At 37.4% G+C, this 18,840-nt stretch overlaps 2 protein-coding genes and 1 long non-coding RNA gene across 5 annotated transcripts; 2 read left to right on the top strand and 1 right to left on the bottom strand.

Annotated features, from left to right (window-relative positions):
• Positions 1-559: 559 nt before the first annotated feature.
• Positions 560-6,116, top strand: LOC117314622 (decaprenyl-diphosphate synthase subunit 1-like). Its single transcript, XM_033868695.1, has 9 exons — positions 560-723; positions 1,614-1,781; positions 2,061-2,194; positions 2,559-2,697; positions 2,812-2,923; positions 3,476-3,585; positions 3,761-3,841; positions 4,420-4,614; positions 5,002-6,116. Exons 1-9 carry the CDS (start codon positions 568-570, stop codon positions 5,140-5,142), a joined length of 1,236 nt encoding a protein of 411 aa, XP_033724586.1. The 5' UTR covers positions 560-567; the 3' UTR covers positions 5,143-6,116.
• A 3,515-nt stretch (positions 6,117-9,631) lies between these two features.
• On the bottom strand, positions 9,632-12,418 carry LOC117314626. Of its 3 annotated transcripts, none has more exons than XR_004529553.1 (4): positions 12,395-12,418; positions 10,766-11,661; positions 10,126-10,573; positions 9,632-9,741 (listed from the first exon to the last, which is right to left on the bottom strand). It is a non-coding gene; the product is annotated as an uncharacterized LOC117314626 (long non-coding RNA). The 3 variants fall into 3 exon arrangements; XR_004529551.1 differs by lacking the exon at positions 12,395-12,418 and adding an exon at positions 11,982-11,998; XR_004529550.1 differs by lacking the exon at positions 12,395-12,418 and adding an exon at positions 11,726-11,750.
• A 1,965-nt stretch (positions 12,419-14,383) lies between these two features.
• On the top strand, positions 14,384-14,905 carry LOC117340569 (N66 matrix protein-like). The gene has a single exon (XM_033902332.1). It carries the CDS (start codon positions 14,384-14,386, stop codon positions 14,903-14,905), a length of 522 nt encoding a protein of 173 aa, XP_033758223.1.
• Positions 14,906-18,840: the final 3,935 nt, after the last annotated feature.

Raw genomic sequence — 18,840 nt, 5'->3', positions numbered from 1 at the left:
AAATTGATTAAACTGTTTCCAAAACCAAAGAAATGTAAAACATTTTTCAATATAATATCCAGGAGACCGAATCAAAGGCTCTCTCAAAATCAATCATGAAAACGATACCTGGAATATCATTTTCTTCTGTACATTCATGGCATAACATCGTGAACAAGTCTGACCTTTCAAAAAAATAACGATTTAATAGTAAAACGTCGCCTTGTTACCATCTATGTTTTGATATCGGCCAATGACATTTGATATCGAGAATTCGATGTTTTGATATACAGAATAGGCTTGATCTCCTTAGCAATATTGCTACATGTAGCTGGTCCGGCTGTGGACATTGTTAATCCTTTCGGAATATCTTATCATTCAGTACTTTTCACCATGCTGTATTTTCTTCAATTTAAGCATATAGACGTAGCTATAGGTGTGTGATTTAAATCAATCTATCATTAATTTTTCTGACGAAAATCTAATGTACGAGTAACCTTAAAAATGTATTGCAGCAGAAAATACGAAACTAAAGTTTATAGTACGACCTTTGCCTAGCTCTGCATAGATACCGGTATACTATGAAGTATGGCTTCCGTTTCGAGCAGACTACAATCCGAGTTAATGAAATGTTGCCGTATCCAGAGATTAATGAAGAAATGTTTGTCAAGGAACAATGATTTTATACAAAGACGATGCCTCACTTCTTCCCAAAATGGAATTGCAACGGATACATTTAAACGAGTAAGATTCAAGTTGTCAGATCGACCTTGGGCAGCACAGCACATGTGTTTCGCAACGTTTCATTTGTTTCTTGATCCATAAAACAATTTAGTTCTCATATGTAGATATTTTGAATTGAAGTGTCATGTAATATAAAAAAAAACTAGCGTTACACCTTTATATCTGATATTGTGAAATGCATACTTGCACCGGTATACGAGTAGAACTAGTCCTGTCGAATGTTAAAGATACTTGGTCCATATACTTAACAATAAATTATCAGATTGTATTATTATTTTTACGTTAGTAGACTAATTGTGTTAGAAGATAAAAATGGCCTATCCTCATTCTTCAATCTTTTGAATCTCATGAAATCCGACACTAAAAACGTTATTGATAATTTGTACAAATGAGCTGGACACTAGACTTCCAATATATAGTCATTGAAAGTTGGAATTGGACATTTGGGGCCAAAATTATAGATATGTGAAATTTGATACTTGTTCAGTATCTTATTTGTAGTGAGCACTTTTAAAGATATACGCTTTTTAAGTGCAAGTGCCCAGACCAGTATGTAGTAATTGCTCTGATATAATGGTAACACATTAATTCTAATAAGTTCCTGAAAATTCTGATTGTATGTTTATGGCATCCTTTCTCAGCATATGGTATTATTTTGTATAATATATTGCCGCACTAAATTGCGCTTTATGTAAATTTTTGCTTTGATTAAGGTAGAACCATTCTGTTGAGGATATAGGTATTACTTAGGAGACGTGTCTGTAAATAAATAATTAAGTCTTGACAATTTTCAATAAACAATGAAATAATTATTTTTGAAATATCTAAGATTTTTAAGAATGTTCTGCTATATTACCTAAACATCAATAAAATTACAGATTTTTTTTCAGAATCCTTTACTAGTATGTATATGTGGAAACAAGATGTCATCAAGAGAGGTTAGACTCTTCAGTGATAGTCCACTCTCAGACAGATTAGAGGGAGATAATCCTATATCAATGTCACCTTTCGGACTGGTTGGACCAGAATTAGATATGCTTTGCTCAAATATTAAAGAGGTGAGGCCATGTTCAGGAAGTCGACATGATGAATTCTTTAAAAAATCACAACAATTAGCAGTAAATGTGTTACATATACCAGTCCTTACAGTTTTGATATTGAAAATTCTGTTCAACTTGACGGAGTCAAAAAAGGACCAGGGAAATGCTACATGGAATATGAATTTTAGTTTTGGTGTATTTATATGAATTTCAAACATTGTTATATTAAAAGCAAGAAATGTCCATTCACTTTTATAACTATTCAGCAGGATTTAGAGTTAATCACTTTTTTCCCAGAAACTAACTCCACAGAATAAAGAATTAGCTGATATAACCCAGTACTACTTTGATGGCAAAGGCAAGGCATTCCGTCCTATGTTGGTGATGCTTATGGCTAAAGCCCTCAACGTTCATATGAAGAAATCAGACAGGTATGTATTATATCTCTTTGTGAATACAATGTTAGTTTGAAGACATTTATGGCAAAATAATTCATGTAAAGATTTCACATTATTTGGTTTTCAGTCTATAATCTAATTCATCATCTGGTTCTATTGTTACAATTTCAGTTTAAACTGAAAATGGAAACTTTTACAACAACAAAAGTTATGTTTCAGACTGTGCTGAAGAAAATAAAACTCCTGTCTAAATTGGTGTAAAACCTTGGTTTTACTAACACAGTAGCTCTAATGTGGTGACACGATTGACTATAGAACAACTAATTCATTAAGACTGACACTGCATAATTAGTTTGTGTAATTCTCCACCACATATTAATATTGATGTGTTTTACAGTTTACTACAGAGTCAGAGAGAGGTGTCAATGATAGCAGAGATGATTCATACAGCTAGTCTAATCCATGACGATGTCATCGATGCATCTGACACACGCAGAGGAAAGCCTACTGTAGATAGTATATGGGGACAGAGGAAGGTATGTTCTGGTTCTTAAATAACCCGGTTTGGCTTGTAAACCTCAAAAGTCTTTTTCTCAGCTCATACATCAAGGTCTGTATTGGAGTAAACATTTCCCCCTCTTCCTCTACAGGCAATCTTAGCGGGTGACTATATTCTATCAGTGGCCTCTGCAGCTATAGCCAAAATCAGAAAAGAAGAGGTTGTGTATATTTTAGCACAAGTTATAGAAGACTTAGTTAGAGGTAAGCATCTTGCATCAATTGAACAATATATAACAACATATGTTTCCGCAATTCATCAAAGCTTATTAGTTTCAAGAATTTTTGTGTTTCATTTTAATCGTAAATAAATAGATTGTAAGTAAACTAGAGTTCTACCTCTTTTCACCAATTTTATCAGTTATTCATTTCCTAAAAAATTGAAATTATTTGTTTTCAAGTGATCTTCACAGATGTAAAATGTCGAAACTTGAAAAGTTTCTCAAAGTCATAAAAATCACAATTACCTTGATACTGAGGATACATATATCAAAGTTACTGTTAGATTTTATTTTTTGCTTTGTGATACCTAGACAAGATCTAAAAAGAATTATTATGAAGTGGTTAGCATCCAAAGGCAACTAGTATGTGTTAAAGTTGTTGTGTTTTATTCTTTGTACCATTTTTTAAAAGAAATGACAAGGTTTAATTCAAACAAAACTTCTATCTATGCTAGTGTATGAAAGCACTACCCATGCAGGTATAAATAATTTGATATGAAAATAAAATTATTCATTTTTTTTTTTTTCTAAACAGGAGAATTCATGCAATTAGGGTCTAAAGAAGATGAAAATGCCAGGTTCAACCACTATCTCAAGAAAACCTTCAAGAAAACTGCAAGCCTTATAGCAAATACATGCAAAGCTGTAAGTTTTAATGGTGCAACAGTGAGTGCATTTGTGCTATAAATCAAGATAGTGATCTATGAAATTTGGAGAGCATTTTTGTTTATTTGAAGGTGAAGTTGGTAATTGTTGAATATGGTGAAGCTGGTCATGTCTGGGTATTGTTGATGTTTTTATGTTTTGTTTTTTGTCGTAGGTGGCTGTCCTTGCTGAATGTCCAGATGACGTTGTAGAATTAGCATTTCAATATGGAAGAAATATAGGAATAGCTTTTCAGGTAAATGGATATTAGGTAAAGAATGGCCAGTTTAAACCTAATCAGAGGTCATATTTCACATAGTGATTCAAATTGGTGACAAAATACTTCATTTGTGCACTGTATATTGTAGGTATTACTCTGTTTACATTGTTATCAAATTGATGTCAATAGCAAATATTCAAAATTACTGATGATGTGATGCTGAAACCAATGGGTAATGTTTGGATTAAACTTTTGTAATGACTTGCCATTTACTTAATAATGATGTAAGTAGGCCAATTCTATTCTCAGATGTTTTTCAGGGGTTTAACAGACAATAATTCAACTGTTAAAAATCTTCACTATGGAGTCATACATAGAGTCACACAAAAGGTTAAAGTTCAATATTGGCTAAAACAGTTTATCTGTGTGTAAAAGCTATTTTGTAAACATTGTATACAGAATCTTGTCTGCTGTGTCCGTTGGTAGATATCAGTAGGAGACATTTATTATCAATACTCGCAGAATGTTTGGAGATTTACCAGGTGGTTTATGTAGCACTGACCTTCACTTTGTAATTGACCTACCTCTTAATGACCTTGACCTTGATTTTTCAGTTAATAGATGACTTGTTAGACTTTACCTCCTGTGACCATGTGATGGGTAAACCTACTGCTGCTGATCTTCGCCTAGGTTTGGCCACTGCTCCTGTTTTGTTTGCCACCAATTACCATCCAGAGCTCAACTCTATGATAATGAGGAGATTCTCTGTTGAGGGAGATGTAGAGAAGGCAAGGAAAATGGTTGCTGATGTAAGTTTAACTTCATTTTATACAGAGCAGAGATCTTTTAGGAACATATCTTGTTAGTACAGTACTTACATTAGGCTACCAGCACACTAACCTTCATTACATACCCAGTATATGTACTTTCGAGAGTATAAATGTAGATAGAATCAGTCTTCACACTTATCTTTACTTTAATTCACTTTACACAGACAGTCTCATTTAAATAAATTAGAAATATTCAACTAGTTAGAAATAATCTTGATCAGTGTTTCCCCTTATAATTAGTTGACAACTTTCAGTTGCTTCACTAGCTTCAGATAAAATATTAATTGAATATTTACATGGTATGTCCTTCAGTTTTGCTTGTGTAAGCCTGTTACTGGTTAATTAGGGATGACTATCTACTTACAGAGTAACGGGGTGGAACAGACACGAATCCTGGCTGAAGAGAACAGTAAGGAGGCCGTGTACCAGCTGTCACGTCTTGCTCCCTCCCTGTACAAGGATGCCCTCAATGACATAGCTACTATTGTACTCACACGCACAAAATGACCAGAGTGAACTGTAGGATTTATTATATATTCTAATATGTGAATGGTTGAGTTGGTGCTTGTTAAATTCTATTTCAGCCAAATCCTTATGGAATAATGTCACTACTACATGTATGGGTAGGTAAAACGAAAGCTAGTGTATTTACTAGGGATATCAGAATTACAATATCTCTTATATTGGTCAACTTTGTCCAGCAATACTTGTTTCCTTTGTTTATTTTGTTTCCTGATTTTTGTTATGTTTAAAAAATGCTTTAAAATAGTGTAGAAGTCACAACATTTTAGGTGTTAAAAATTCAAAATTTTGAAAATTTACTATAGGGCCTATAGAGATATTATTTGAAGTGGAAGGAATTTCATAGTGTCATTAAATCAGAGATGGTCTTTAATAAAATATATTTGTGATTTAAACATCAAATTTTCCACTTAAAAATTATTGTTAAATTGGCAAAATGTAAAAATAGATTGTGCACCTTTGTATAATTTTGAATTTGTGTAGTTATACCAGTTATACAGTGTAATTATACCGGTTATACAGTGTAATTATACCGGTTATACAGTGTAATTATACCGGTTATACAGTGTAATTATACCGGTTATGCAGTGTAATTATACCAGTTATACAGTGTAATTATACCGGTTATACAGTGTAATTATACCGGTTATACAGTGTAATTATACCGGTTATACAGTGTAACTATACCAGTTATACAGTGTAATTATACCGGTTATACAGTGTAACTATACCAGTTATACAGCTCTAATAATGTAAGGCAAGTGTTTTGATGATAATACAGTTATCAATACTGCTGCATTATTTGCATAATAAGTTAGTTATAATAAATTATCCCAGTGGTGACCTCAATAGAAAACTACGATGTCCGCCATGTGATGGGGTATATTTTATGTAGAGATTTTATATAGATAGAGACTTTGGAAAAATTACAAACAAGTGAATGAGTAGTTTTCTGTTTTTTAAATGATTGTCAAAACTGTTTTAAATTAAGAGACATATGTAACCATGTAACTATCTAAACTGAAATTACATTTTAAGTGAAAAAAACATTAGGAAAGGATTTGACTTTTTACATGATTCTGTGGTTTAAAAATAATGATTTGTGACTGTTTTGCAATACATTACATGTATATGAAGAGCATGGTACGGCCGTTCTGTATAACAAATTTAAAAATGTTAATGATTTGAATACTTTAACTGATGTTGGGTTTTATACCTGTACTTTCCTTACCTCAGGATAGCAAGTGAAATTATTCCAAAGTGTGGCTTCTTTTGTCCAATTCTGGCAATGAAAGGTTATGGAGTTAGCTCAACTGACTGATGTTGAATCGCAGTATGTTTTGTTGTCAATTACTTTTTAGAATGCAGTAATTGTGTTTTTCAGAATGGACTGTAATATGTGTGACAAATATGTATATTCATAATTGGTGAGGTATGTGAACCTGTTAGGTCACTTTTTTAATTCCTCTTTCTGCTGTCCATTTCATCTTTGTAAGTTCTACCCAAGTACTTGAGATTTGCTATTTTTGGTAAGGGGAGATAATCAAGTTAGCATGCATGGTGTGAAATTTGGTTCAGTAAGAATAGAATTTGATATACTGGTAGAGAATTAAAGGGGCATTCCTTCCATTGAATAAAGTTTAGGTTTTCAAAATTAAATTTACTAGAAAATATGTATTTTTTTCCAAATTGTAAAAGATATAATCTTTACATTAATATGGCAGTTTTACTCTTAAGATAAACCAAAGTTCTTCGAGCATTAAGTCCTGAAAATTCTTATTTGACACGAAGTATCACAAATTATTGCAAAGACATAGGTATTCGTCTACAATACGCCTTTTTCGTGTACATTTCGGCGTTTATTTCATTACTTGTAGTCACAAGCACTCATATAATCATCATTAGAACATAGATTTCATCAATAGAAATTGTGCATGTTTCTGATGTCCAAACGAAGGAATGCCCCTTTAAAGTGAGACTTTGAACAAAAGCAGCTTTAATTCAAACAATCATTTAACAGTTTAAAATAAATGAGTGAGAAAATGATAAAAAGTAAGAATTGGCTGTTACAAATACTAGGTATCTATATTGTCACACTTGGTACCACCCTGCACAAAAAACTAATTGTGTAAATAGGTTGATGGCCTCATTTAGGACACGATGTACTTCATAAAAATAGCAAAGATATCTTTGACACTTGAGAGTGAAGTTACTTTTATGGATAACAAACAGGAAAATGTAATGCAAATCTTAGATTTTCTAGTGCAAACACTGCTCTCAAATGTCATTTTACCAAAACAATTTAAGTTGTTTGAGAACTCATGTGGTAAATATAGTACATTAAAACTTTGTCTGAATGGTTTGTAGATGAGTGAGTGTGTTTGGTGAATGTTTATCCTGTATGTATGTCTAACGGCAGCAAACTGACAAAGAATGTTGAAAAATTTGTGATAGACATTAAAACTGAAGCCTTGTTTGTGATTTATTTGTGCAAAAATTTCTGCTTTTTATGAAGTTAAAACCTTGAAATTTGGCTCACGATTGTATATTTCAAAATGTTACAACAAATGGGATATACCAAACCTCTGGTCCTGTGGGATTTGTGATAATCAAGTTTGACTCTAGTACAGATTTATAATGTGACATACTCTGGAATCACCAACTTCGTTATAGACATTATTCTCAAGGAATAGTTAGGAATAGTGGCATCATTTTAACATTTTTTTCTGCCACCAAATGTTTTCAATAATTCTCTATTGTATTAAGGGGCTGCAATAGCTCAGTTGGTTAGAGTGCCGGTCATGTTACCTCAGGTGAAGGTCCGATCTGCGGTTAGTGTTTCTTGGGAAGCTGAAAACAGACCAGTCTGTGCTGTTATGGTTGTATCCTTGGCCAAGACACTTTATCCTAATTGCCCTGGATGGCATGCGACGTGCCTCCCACTGTTGTTCATTTAGGTAGTTATCAGCTACTACAAGGAGGCCACCTCAAAATGACCTTGGCTGTTCATGAGGTGGTAAACCAAACAAATCAGCTAACAAACTATTGTATTAATGGTTTTACCTCTATGTACTGTGCATGCCTCAACTGCCAGGTCCTTGATTTGAAAGGTATTACAACATTGTAGCAATGGACATGTTACAATTAACCTTCGTATCATGTTACAGGTTTACTAATACTTCATAACACATAATGCATCAAAATCATTTCATATTACTGAAGAGTATCTCTTACTGATAGTACATGTTACTGGCTGTGAGACCTTAGATCAGATGACTTACTGGATAGTATCTCTTACTGATAGTACATGTTACTGACACCGAGACCTTAGATCAGATGACTTACTGAATAGTATCTCTTACTGATAGTACATGTTACTGGGTGTGAGACTTTAGATCAGGTGACTTACTGGGTAGTATCTCTTACTGATAGTACATGTTACTGGCTGTGAGACCTTAGATCAGGTGACTTACTGGATAGTATCTCTTACTGATTGTACATATTACTGGGTGTGAGACCTTAGATCAGGTGACTTACTGGATAGGATCTCTTACTGATAGTACATATTACTGGTACTGAGACCTTAGATCAGATGACTTACTGGGTAGTATCTCTTACCGATAGTACATGTTACTGGTACTGAGACCTTAGATCAGATGACTTACTGGGTAGTATCTCTTACCGATAGTACATGTAACAGGCTGTGAGACTTTAGATCAGGTGACTTACTGGGTAGTATCTCTTACTGATAGTACATGTTACAGGCTGTGAGACCTTAGATCAGGTGACTTATTGGATAGTATCTCTTACTGATAGTACATGTTACTGGGTGTGAGACCTTAGATCAGATGACTTACTGGATAGTATCTCTTACTGATAGTACATGTTACTGGTACTGAGACCTTAGATCAGAAGACTTACTGGATAGTATCTCTTACTGATAGTACATGTTATTGGCTGTGAGACTTTAGATCAGGTGACTTACTGGGTAGTATCTCTTACTGATAGTACATGTTACTGACACCGAGACCTTAGATCAGGTGACTTACTGGATAGTATCTCTTACCGATAGTACATGTTACTGGGTGTGAGACCTTAGATCAGATGACTTACTGGGTAGTATCTCTTACTGATAGTACCTGTTACTGACACCGAGACTTTAGATCATGTGACTTACTGAATAGTATCTCTTACTGATAGTACATATTACTGGGTGTGAGACAGATCAGGTGACTTACTGGCTAGTATCTCTTACTGATAGTACATATTACTGGCACTGAGACCTTAGATCAGATGACTTACTGGGTAGTATCTCTTACTGATAGTACATGTTACTGGCACTGAGACCTTAGATCAGATGACTTACTGAATAGTATCTCTTACTGATAGTACATGTTACTGACACCGAGACCTTAGATCAGGTGACTTACTGGATAGTATCTCTTACTGATAGTACCTGTTACTGGCACTGAGACCTTAGATCAGATGACTTACTGGGTAGTATCTCTTACTGATAGTACATGTTACTGACACCGAGACCTTAGATCAGGTGACTTACTGGATAGTATCTCTTACTGATAGTACCTGTTACTGGCACTGAGACCTTAGATCAGATGACTTACTGGGTAGTATCTCTTACTGATAGTACATGTTACTGGGTGTGAGACTTTAGATCAGATGACTTACTGGGTAGTATCTCTTACTGATAGTACCTGTTACTGGCACTGAGACCTTAGATCAGGTGACTTACTGGATAGTATCTCTTACTGATAGTACATGTTACTGGCTGTGAGACTTTAGATCAGGGGACTTACTGGATAGTATCTCTTACTGATAGTACATGTTACTGATACTGAGACCTTAAATCAGATGACTTACTGGATAGTATCTCTTACTGATAGTACATGTTACCGACACCGAGACCTTAGATCAGGTGACTTACTGGATCGTATCTCTTACTGATAGTACATGTTACTGGGTGTGAGACTTTAGATCAGGTGACTTACTGGATCGTATCTCTTACTGATAGTACATGTTACTGGGTGTGAGACTTTAGATCAGGTGACTTACTGGATAGTATCTCTTACTGATAGTACATGTTACTGACACTGAGACCTTAGATCAGGTGACTTACTGGATAGTATCTCTTACTGATAGTACATGTTACTGGGTGTGAGACCTTAGATCAGGTGACTTACTGGATAGTATCTCTTACTGATAGTACATGTTACTGGCTGTGAGACCTTAGATCAGATGACTTACTGGATAGTATCTCTTACTGATAGTACATGTTACTGGCACTGAGACTTTAGATCAGGTGACTTACTGGATAGTATCTCTTACTGATAGTACCTGTTACTGAAACCGAGACCTTAGATCAGGTGACTTACTGGATAGTATCTCTTACTGATAGTACCTGTTACTGGCTGTGAGACTTTAGATCAGATGACTTACTGAATAGTATCTCTTACTGATAGTACCTGTTACTGTTACTGACTTCTTAGATCAGATGACTTACTGGATATTATCTCTTACTGATAGTACATGTTACTGACACTGAGTTCTAAGATCAGATGACTTACTGAATAGTATCTCTAACTGATAGTACATGTTACTGACACCGAGACCTTAGATCAGGTGACTTACTGGGTAGTATCTCTTACTGATAGTACATGTTACTGGCTGTGAGACCTTAGATCAGATGACTTACTGGATAGTATCTCTTACTGATAGTACATGTTACTGACACCGAGACCTTAGATCAGATGACTTACTGGGTAGTATCTCTTACTGATAGTACATGTTACTGGCTGTGAGACCTTAGATCAGGTGACTTACTGGATAGTATCTCTTACTGATAGTACATGTTACTGGCTGTGAGACTTTAGATCAGGTGACTTACTGGATAGTATCTCTTACTGATAGTACATGTTACTGGCTGTGAGACTTTAGATCAGGGGACTTACTGGATAGTATCTCTTACTGATAGTACATGTTACTGATACTGAGACCTTAAATCAGATGACTTACTGGATAGTATCTCTTACTGATAGTACATGTTACCGACACCGAGACCTTAGATCAGGTGACTTACTGGATCGTATCTCTTACTGATAGTACATGTTACTGGGTGTGAGACTTTAGATCAGGTGACTTACTGGATCGTATCTCTTACTGATAGTACATGTTACTGGGTGTGAGACTTTAGATCAGGTGACTTACTGGATAGTATCTCTTACTGATAGTACATGTTACTGACACTGAGACCTTAGATCAGGTGACTTACTGGATAGTATCTCTTACTGATAGTACATGTTACTGGGTGTGAGACCTTAGATCAGGTGACTTACTGGATAGTATCTCTTACTGATAGTACATGTTACTGGCTGTGAGACCTTAGATCAGATGACTTACTGGATAGTATCTCTTACTGATAGTACATGTTACTGGCACTGAGACTTTAGATCAGGTGACTTACTGGATAGTATCTCTTACTGATAGTACCTGTTACTGAAACCGAGACCTTAGATCAGGTGATTTACTGGATAGTATCTCTTACTGATAGTACCTGTTACTGGCTGTGAGACTTTAGATCAGATGACTTACTGAATAGTATCTCTTACTGATAGTACCTGTTACTGTTACTGACTTCTTAGATCAGATGACTTACTGGATATTATCTCTTACTGATAGTACATGTTACTGACACTGAGTTCTAAGATCAGATGACTTACTGAATAGTATCTCTTACTGATAGTACATGTTACTGGCACCGAGACCTTAGATCAGATGACTTACTGGGTAGTATCTCTTACTGATAGTACATGTTACTGGCACTGAGTTCTTAGATCAGATGACTTACTGGATAGTATCTCTTACTGAATGACTTATTGGGTAGTATCTCTTACTGATAGTACATGTTACTGTTACTGAGACCTTAGATCAGATGACTTACTGGGTAGTATCTCTAACTGATAGTACATGTTACTGGCTGTGAGACCTTAGATCAGGTGACTTACTGGATAGGATCTCTTACTGATAGTACATATTACTGGTACTGAGACCTTAGATCAGATGACTTACTGGGTAGTATCTCTTACTGATAGTACATGTTACTGGCTGTGAGACCTTAGATCAGATGACTTACTGGATAGTATCTCTTACTGATAGTACATGTTACTGTTACTGAGACCTTAGATCAGATGACTTACTGGGTAGTATCACTTACTGATAGTACATGTTACTGGCTGTGAGACCTTAGATCAGGTGACTTACTGGATAGTATCTCTTACTGATAGTACATGTTACTGGCTGTGCAACCTTAGATCAGGTGACTTACTGGATAGTATCTCTTACTGATAGTACATGTTACTGGCTGTGAGACTTGAGATCAGATGACTTAAAAGCCCTCAGAGATTTTTGTGAATTATTTTACTTGTGCCCATTTTTCATTAAAAGACAAACTTCAATACATGTACTTAACAATAAATAAAGTAGAAATTATTTTCCCTGTGTGAATGAGCTATCAATCCTGCCTGACTGGATGGGAGATATGGGTTTCTTTTTTACAATATTGTTGAACTCAGGGCTCATTAGAGATCAGACTGCTTATCTACAAATGTCATTGATTGGCATTACTTTTCAGAAGTTGGTTTTCATATACAATGATAAATTTTATTGGAAAGAATTTGATCATATATTTCAATAAATTAATTAAAATAAACATTGAGTCTTACTTTTTCTTTAAATTTGGAGAAGTTGAGGTTTTTAGCCCACCATCATCAGATAGTGGGCTATTCAAATCGCCCTGCGTCAGTGGTCCATCGTCCGTCCGTAAACAATTCTTGTTATTGCTAATCCTCAGAAAGTACTGAAGGGATCTTTCTCAAATTTCATATGTAGGTTCCCCTTGGTGCCTAGTTATGCATATTGTATTTTGAGACCAATCAAAAAACAACATGGCCGACAGGCAGCCATCTTGGATTTTGACAATTGAAGTTTGTTATCACTATTTCTCAGTAAAGTACTAAGGGATCTTTCTCAATTTCATATTATAGGTTCCCCTTGTTTGAAAGTACCTCTTGAGGGATGTTTCTCAATTTGCACAGATTAGTAAGAGGAAGGGAAAAATAGAGAAAAGATCAATCTGACATGGAACCTATAAAGATCATTCAATGGTGGGCGCCAAGATCCCTCTGGATCTCTTGTATGAAGTCATCAGATGGTGGGCTATTCAAATTGCCTTGTGTCCATGGTCCGTCCATCTGTCTGTCCTGAAACAGTTCTTGTTATCGCTATTTCCCAGAAAGTGCTGAAGGGATCATTACAAAATTTCACATGCACCTACCTCTTGGTCCCTAGTTGTGCATATTCTATTTTGGAAGCGATCCAAAAAGAACATGGCCGACAGGCGACCATCATGGATTTTGACAATTGAAGTTTGTTGTCGCTATTTCTCAGAAAGTACTGAAGGGATTTTTCTGAAATTACATATGTAGGCTCCCCTTGATAGAAAGAAGATCAATCTGACATGGAACTATAAAGATCATTCAATGGTGGGCGCCAAGATCCCTCTTGGATCTATTGTTTGTTTTGAAATAAATCATCATTTAACAGATCTATAAGGTATTCAGGCGATTTCATACAATTTCTTCAAAAGAACAATGAATTGAGGATTAGTTTCATTTAACAATACCTTGATAATGTGGAAGTTTGTTTGTACTTTTTTGTTTTCTTTATAACTGATAAATGATAACGCGAGACGAGCGAGACATAAAATTAGAAATAATTCTTGTCAGGAGCATGTGTCCATGGTTCATATCCTTTCAGCATACTGTCTTGGGAACAATACTGGTGGAGGCATGACCAGGAAAGGAAGAGCACCTTGCAAGCACAATCCATCCTCCATCTAGTTTGTAAAAGGGGAGAAGGAGACAAAAGCAGGATTGACCAACACAGGCATCCTGGTAGGGACAGATACATGGGAGATGAGATTAGACCTGGGGAAGTAGTTGGTGTTTCCGGACGTCGTACAAATAACACTACATCCGGATGTGGTGATAGCTGCCGAATCTAGTCAGATTATAGTCATCACGCTGAGTGTTCTCTGGGAGGAGTGGCATGACCAGGCCAATGAAAAGAAGAGAGCCAAGTTTGCAGAATCCTGTGAACAATGTATGGAATGAGGGTGGCGTGAACAATGTAGGCAACGAGGGTGGCGTGAACAATGTCTGGAGGCAACAAGGGTGGCGTGAACAATGTAGGTAACGACGGTGGCGGGAACAATGTAGGCAACGAGGGTGGCGCGAACAATGTCGGGAACGAGGGTGGCGTGAACAATGTCGGGAACGAGGGTGGCGCGAACAATGTCGGGAACGAGGGTGGCATGAACAATGTAGGCAACGAGGGTGGCGCGAACAATGTAGGCCAAGAGGGTGGCGCGAACAATGTAGGAAACGAGGGTGGCGCGAACAATGTAGGCAACGAGGGTGGCACGAACAATGTAGGCAACGAGGGTGGCGTGAACAATGTCGGGAACGAGGGTGGCGCGAACAATGTCGGGAACGAGGGTGGCGTGAACAATGTAGGCAACGAGGGTGGCGCGAACAATGTAGGCCAAGAGGGTGGCGCGAACAATGTAGGAAACGAGGGTGGCGCGAACAATGTAGGCAACGAGGGTGGCGTGAACAATGTAGGCAACGAGGGTGGCGTGAACAATGTAGGCAACGAGGGTGGCGTGAAAATGTAGGCAACGAGGGTGGCGTGAACAATGTAGGCAACGAGGGTGGCGTGAACAATGTCGGGAACGAGGGTGGCGTGAACAATGTAGGCAACGAGGGTGGCGTGAACAATGAAGGCAACGAGGGTGGCGTGAACAATGTAGGCAACGAGGGTGGCGTGAACAATGTAGGGAACGAGGGTGGCGTGAACAATGTTGGGAGGCAACGAGGGTGGCGCGAACAATGTTGGGAGGCAACGAGGGTGGCGCGAACAATGTCGGGAACGAGGGTGGCGTGAACAATGTAGGGAACGAGGATGGTGTGAACAATGTAGGCAACGAGGGTGGCGTGAACAATGTGGGCAACAAGGGTGGCATGAACAATGTAGGCAATGAGAGTGGCGTGAACAATGTGGGCAAAGAGGGTGGCAAACTTGGCTTTTTCCTTGTAAGATATAGAGAATTCCAAGCACGCTCAGTCTGGAAGGTATTGTTGGCTGTGGGTGTGGTTAGAAAGGCATGCAAGACTGTGGCCATCTGTCAAATTTTCTGTTTAAAACAACTTTTTCCCAATAACTATGAGAACCAGGGTCATGATATATGGCCAATAACATGAACAGCTACCAAATTTGTTCAAATGAATTACCTTGAGCTAATTCAAGGTTGTAAGATTGAAACTCTTTCTAAAGAAGTTCTTCTCATTTACTAAGTTAACCAGGGTCATGCTGTTTGGACAGATGTTTGGATGAGGACTACTAGGATTTTTCAAATGAATGATCTTGATCTACTTTCAAATCATCAGTAACCAAGAAACCCAGGGTTATGATATTGGGTGACAGTAGTATGTTTGGATAAGCGGCACAAATGTTAAAAAGAACAACCGTAACCTATTTTTAAGGTCACTGAGGTAAAAGTTAAAATCTAAATGACACAGTTCAAATGTGTTTAAATCTTAAAAAAAAAAAGAAGCCAAATATCATGATATTGGGCCAGTAACAAGAGGCCAAGAGGGCCTGCATCACTCACTTGGATATTTCAGTAATCATGGCAAAAATATTTTAAGTTACATTACAATTATGCAAAATCTGTTCCCATACCCCTAAGAATGTTGCTGGCCAAATTTGGCTCAAATCCATTCATAACTGTATGACTAGTAGGAATTTAAAGGAATTACCTCTATTTCCCTTATTGGGCCCCGCCGCTCTGGCCCCTAGGGGTTCAGAATCGTCATTAATGCAAAATCTGTTCCCCTTCCCCCAAGGATCTTTCTGACCAAATTTGGTAAAAATCCATTCAGCATTTTATGACCAGTAGCAATTTAAAGCCAGGTGAGCTAACAAATGGATAATTATCTACACCAACTGGGGTATTACACTTCAACTGGATAATTATCTATACCAACTAGGGTATTACACTCCAACTGGATAATTCACTAAACCAACTGAGGGTATTACACTCAAACTGGATAATTCATTCCACCAACTGGGGGTATTACACTCCAACTGGATAATTTACTACACCAACTGGGGTATTACACTCCAACTGGATAATTTACTACACCAACTGGGGTATTACACTCCAACTGGATAATTCACTCCACCAACTGGGGTATTACACTCCAACTGGATAATTTACTACACCAACTGGGGGTATTACACTCCAACTGGATAATTCACTACACCAACTGGGGTATTACACTCCCAACTGGATAATTCACTAAACCAACTGAGGGTATTACACTCCAACTGGATAATTCACTACACCAACTGGGGTATTACACTCCAACTGGATAATTCACTACACCAACTGGGGGTATTACACTCAAACTGAAAAATTCACTACACCAACTGGGGTATTACACTCAAACTGGATAATTTACTACACCAACTGGGGGTATTACACTCCATCTGGAGAATTCACTACACCAACTGGGGGTATTACACTCAAACTGAATAGTTCACTCCACCAACTGGGGTATTACACTCAAACTGGATAATTCACTACACCAACTGGAGAATTCACTCTACCAACTGGGGTATTACACTCCAACTGGAGAATTCACTACACCAACTGAGGGTATTACACTCCAACTGGATAATTCACTCCACCAACTGGGGTATTACACTCCAAATGGATAATTCACTCCACCAACTGGGGTATTACACTCCAACTGGATAATTCACTACACCAACCGGGGTATTACACTCCAACTGGATAATTCACTCCACCAACTGGGGGTATTACACTCCGACTGGATAATTTACTACACCAACTGGGGTATTACACTCCAACTAGATAATTCACTACACCAACTTGGGTATTACACTCCAACTGGAGAATTCAATACACCAACTGGGGGTATTACACTCCAACTGAAAAATTCACTACACCAACTGGATAATTCACTAAACCAACTGAGGGTATTACACTCCAACTGGATAATTCACTACACCCAACTGGGGTATTACAATCCAACTGAATAATTATCTACACCAACTGAGGGTATTACACTCAAACTGGAGAATTCAATACACCAACTGGGGTATTACACTTAAACTGGATAATTCACTACACCAACTGGGGGTATTACACTCCATCTGGAGAATTCAATACACCAACTGGGGGTATAACACTCCAACTGGATAATTTATTCCACCAACTGGGGTATTACACTCCAACTGGATAATTTACTACACCAACTGGGGGTATTACACTCCAACTGGAGAATTCACTACACCAACTGGGGTATTACACTCCATCTGGAGAATTCACTACACCAACTGGGATATTACACTCCAACTGAATAGATCAATACACCAACTGGGGTATTACACTCCATCTGGAGAATTCACTACACCAACTGGGGTATTACACTCCAACTGAATAGATCAATACACCAACTGGGGTATTACACTCCATCTGGAGAATTCTCTACACCAACTGGGGTATTACACTCCAACTGGATAATTCACTCCACCAACTGGGGGTATTACACTCCGACTGGATAATTTACTACACCAACTGGGGTATTACACTCCAACTAGATAATTTACTACACCAACTGGGGTATTACACTCCAGCTGAATAATTCACTACACCAACTGGGGTATTACACTCCAACTGGATAATTATCTACACCAACTGGTTGTATTACACTCCAACTGGATAATTCACTCCATCAACTGAGGGTATTACACTCGAACTGGATAATTTACTACACCAACTGGGGGTATTACACTCCAACTGGAGAATTCACTACACCAACTTGGGTATTACACTCCAACTGGAGAATTCAATACACCAACTGGGGGTATTACACTCCAACTGAAAAATTCACTACACCAACTGGATAATTCACTAAACCAACTGAGGGTATTACACTCCAACTGGATAATTCACTACACCAACTGGGGTATTACAATCCAACTGAATAATTATCTACACCAACTGAGGGTATTACACTCAAACTGGAGAATTCAATACACCAACTGGGGTATTACACTTAAACTGGATAATTCACTACACCAACTGAGGGTATTACACTCAAACTGGAGAATTCAATACACCAACTGGGGTATTACACTTAAACTGGATAATTTACTACACCAACTGGGGGTATAACACTCAAACTGGATAATTTATTCCACCAACTGGGGTATTACACTCCAACTGGATAATTTACTACACCAACTGGGGGTATTACACTCCAACTGGAGAATTCACTACACCAACTGGGGTATTACACTCCATCTGGAGAATTCACTACACCAACTGGGGTATTACATTCCAACTGAATAGATCAATACACCAACTGGGGTATTACACTCCATCTGGAGAATTCACTACACCAACTGGGGTATTACACTCCAACTGAATAGATCAATACACCAACTGGGGTATTACACTCCATCTGGAGAATTCTCTACACCAACTGGGGTATTACACTCCAACTGGAGAATTCTCTA

This window comes from Pecten maximus, chromosome 2, assembly GCF_902652985.1.
Source record: "Pecten maximus chromosome 2, xPecMax1.1, whole genome shotgun sequence".
Classification (NCBI taxonomy): domain Eukaryota; kingdom Metazoa; phylum Mollusca; class Bivalvia; order Pectinida; family Pectinidae; genus Pecten; species Pecten maximus.
The sequence above is the reverse complement of the archived record's forward strand: the minus strand, read 5'-3'. Positions and strand labels throughout refer to the sequence as shown.

Coding starts and splice junctions, on each gene's coding strand:
- LOC117340569 (XM_033902332.1), top strand. CDS start 14,384: ATGTCTGGAGGCAACAAGGGTGGCGTGAACAATGTAGGTAACGACGGT.
- LOC117314622 (XM_033868695.1), top strand. CDS start 568: ATGGCTTCCGTTTCGAGCAGACTACAATCCGAGTTAATGAAATGTTGC. Junction 724..1,613: donor CAACGGATACATTTAAACGA/GTAAGATTCAAG, acceptor ATTTTTTTTCAG/AATCCTTTACTAGTATGTAT. Junction 2,698..2,811: donor GTATATGGGGACAGAGGAAG/GTATGTTCTGGT, acceptor CTTCCTCTACAG/GCAATCTTAGCGGGTGACTA.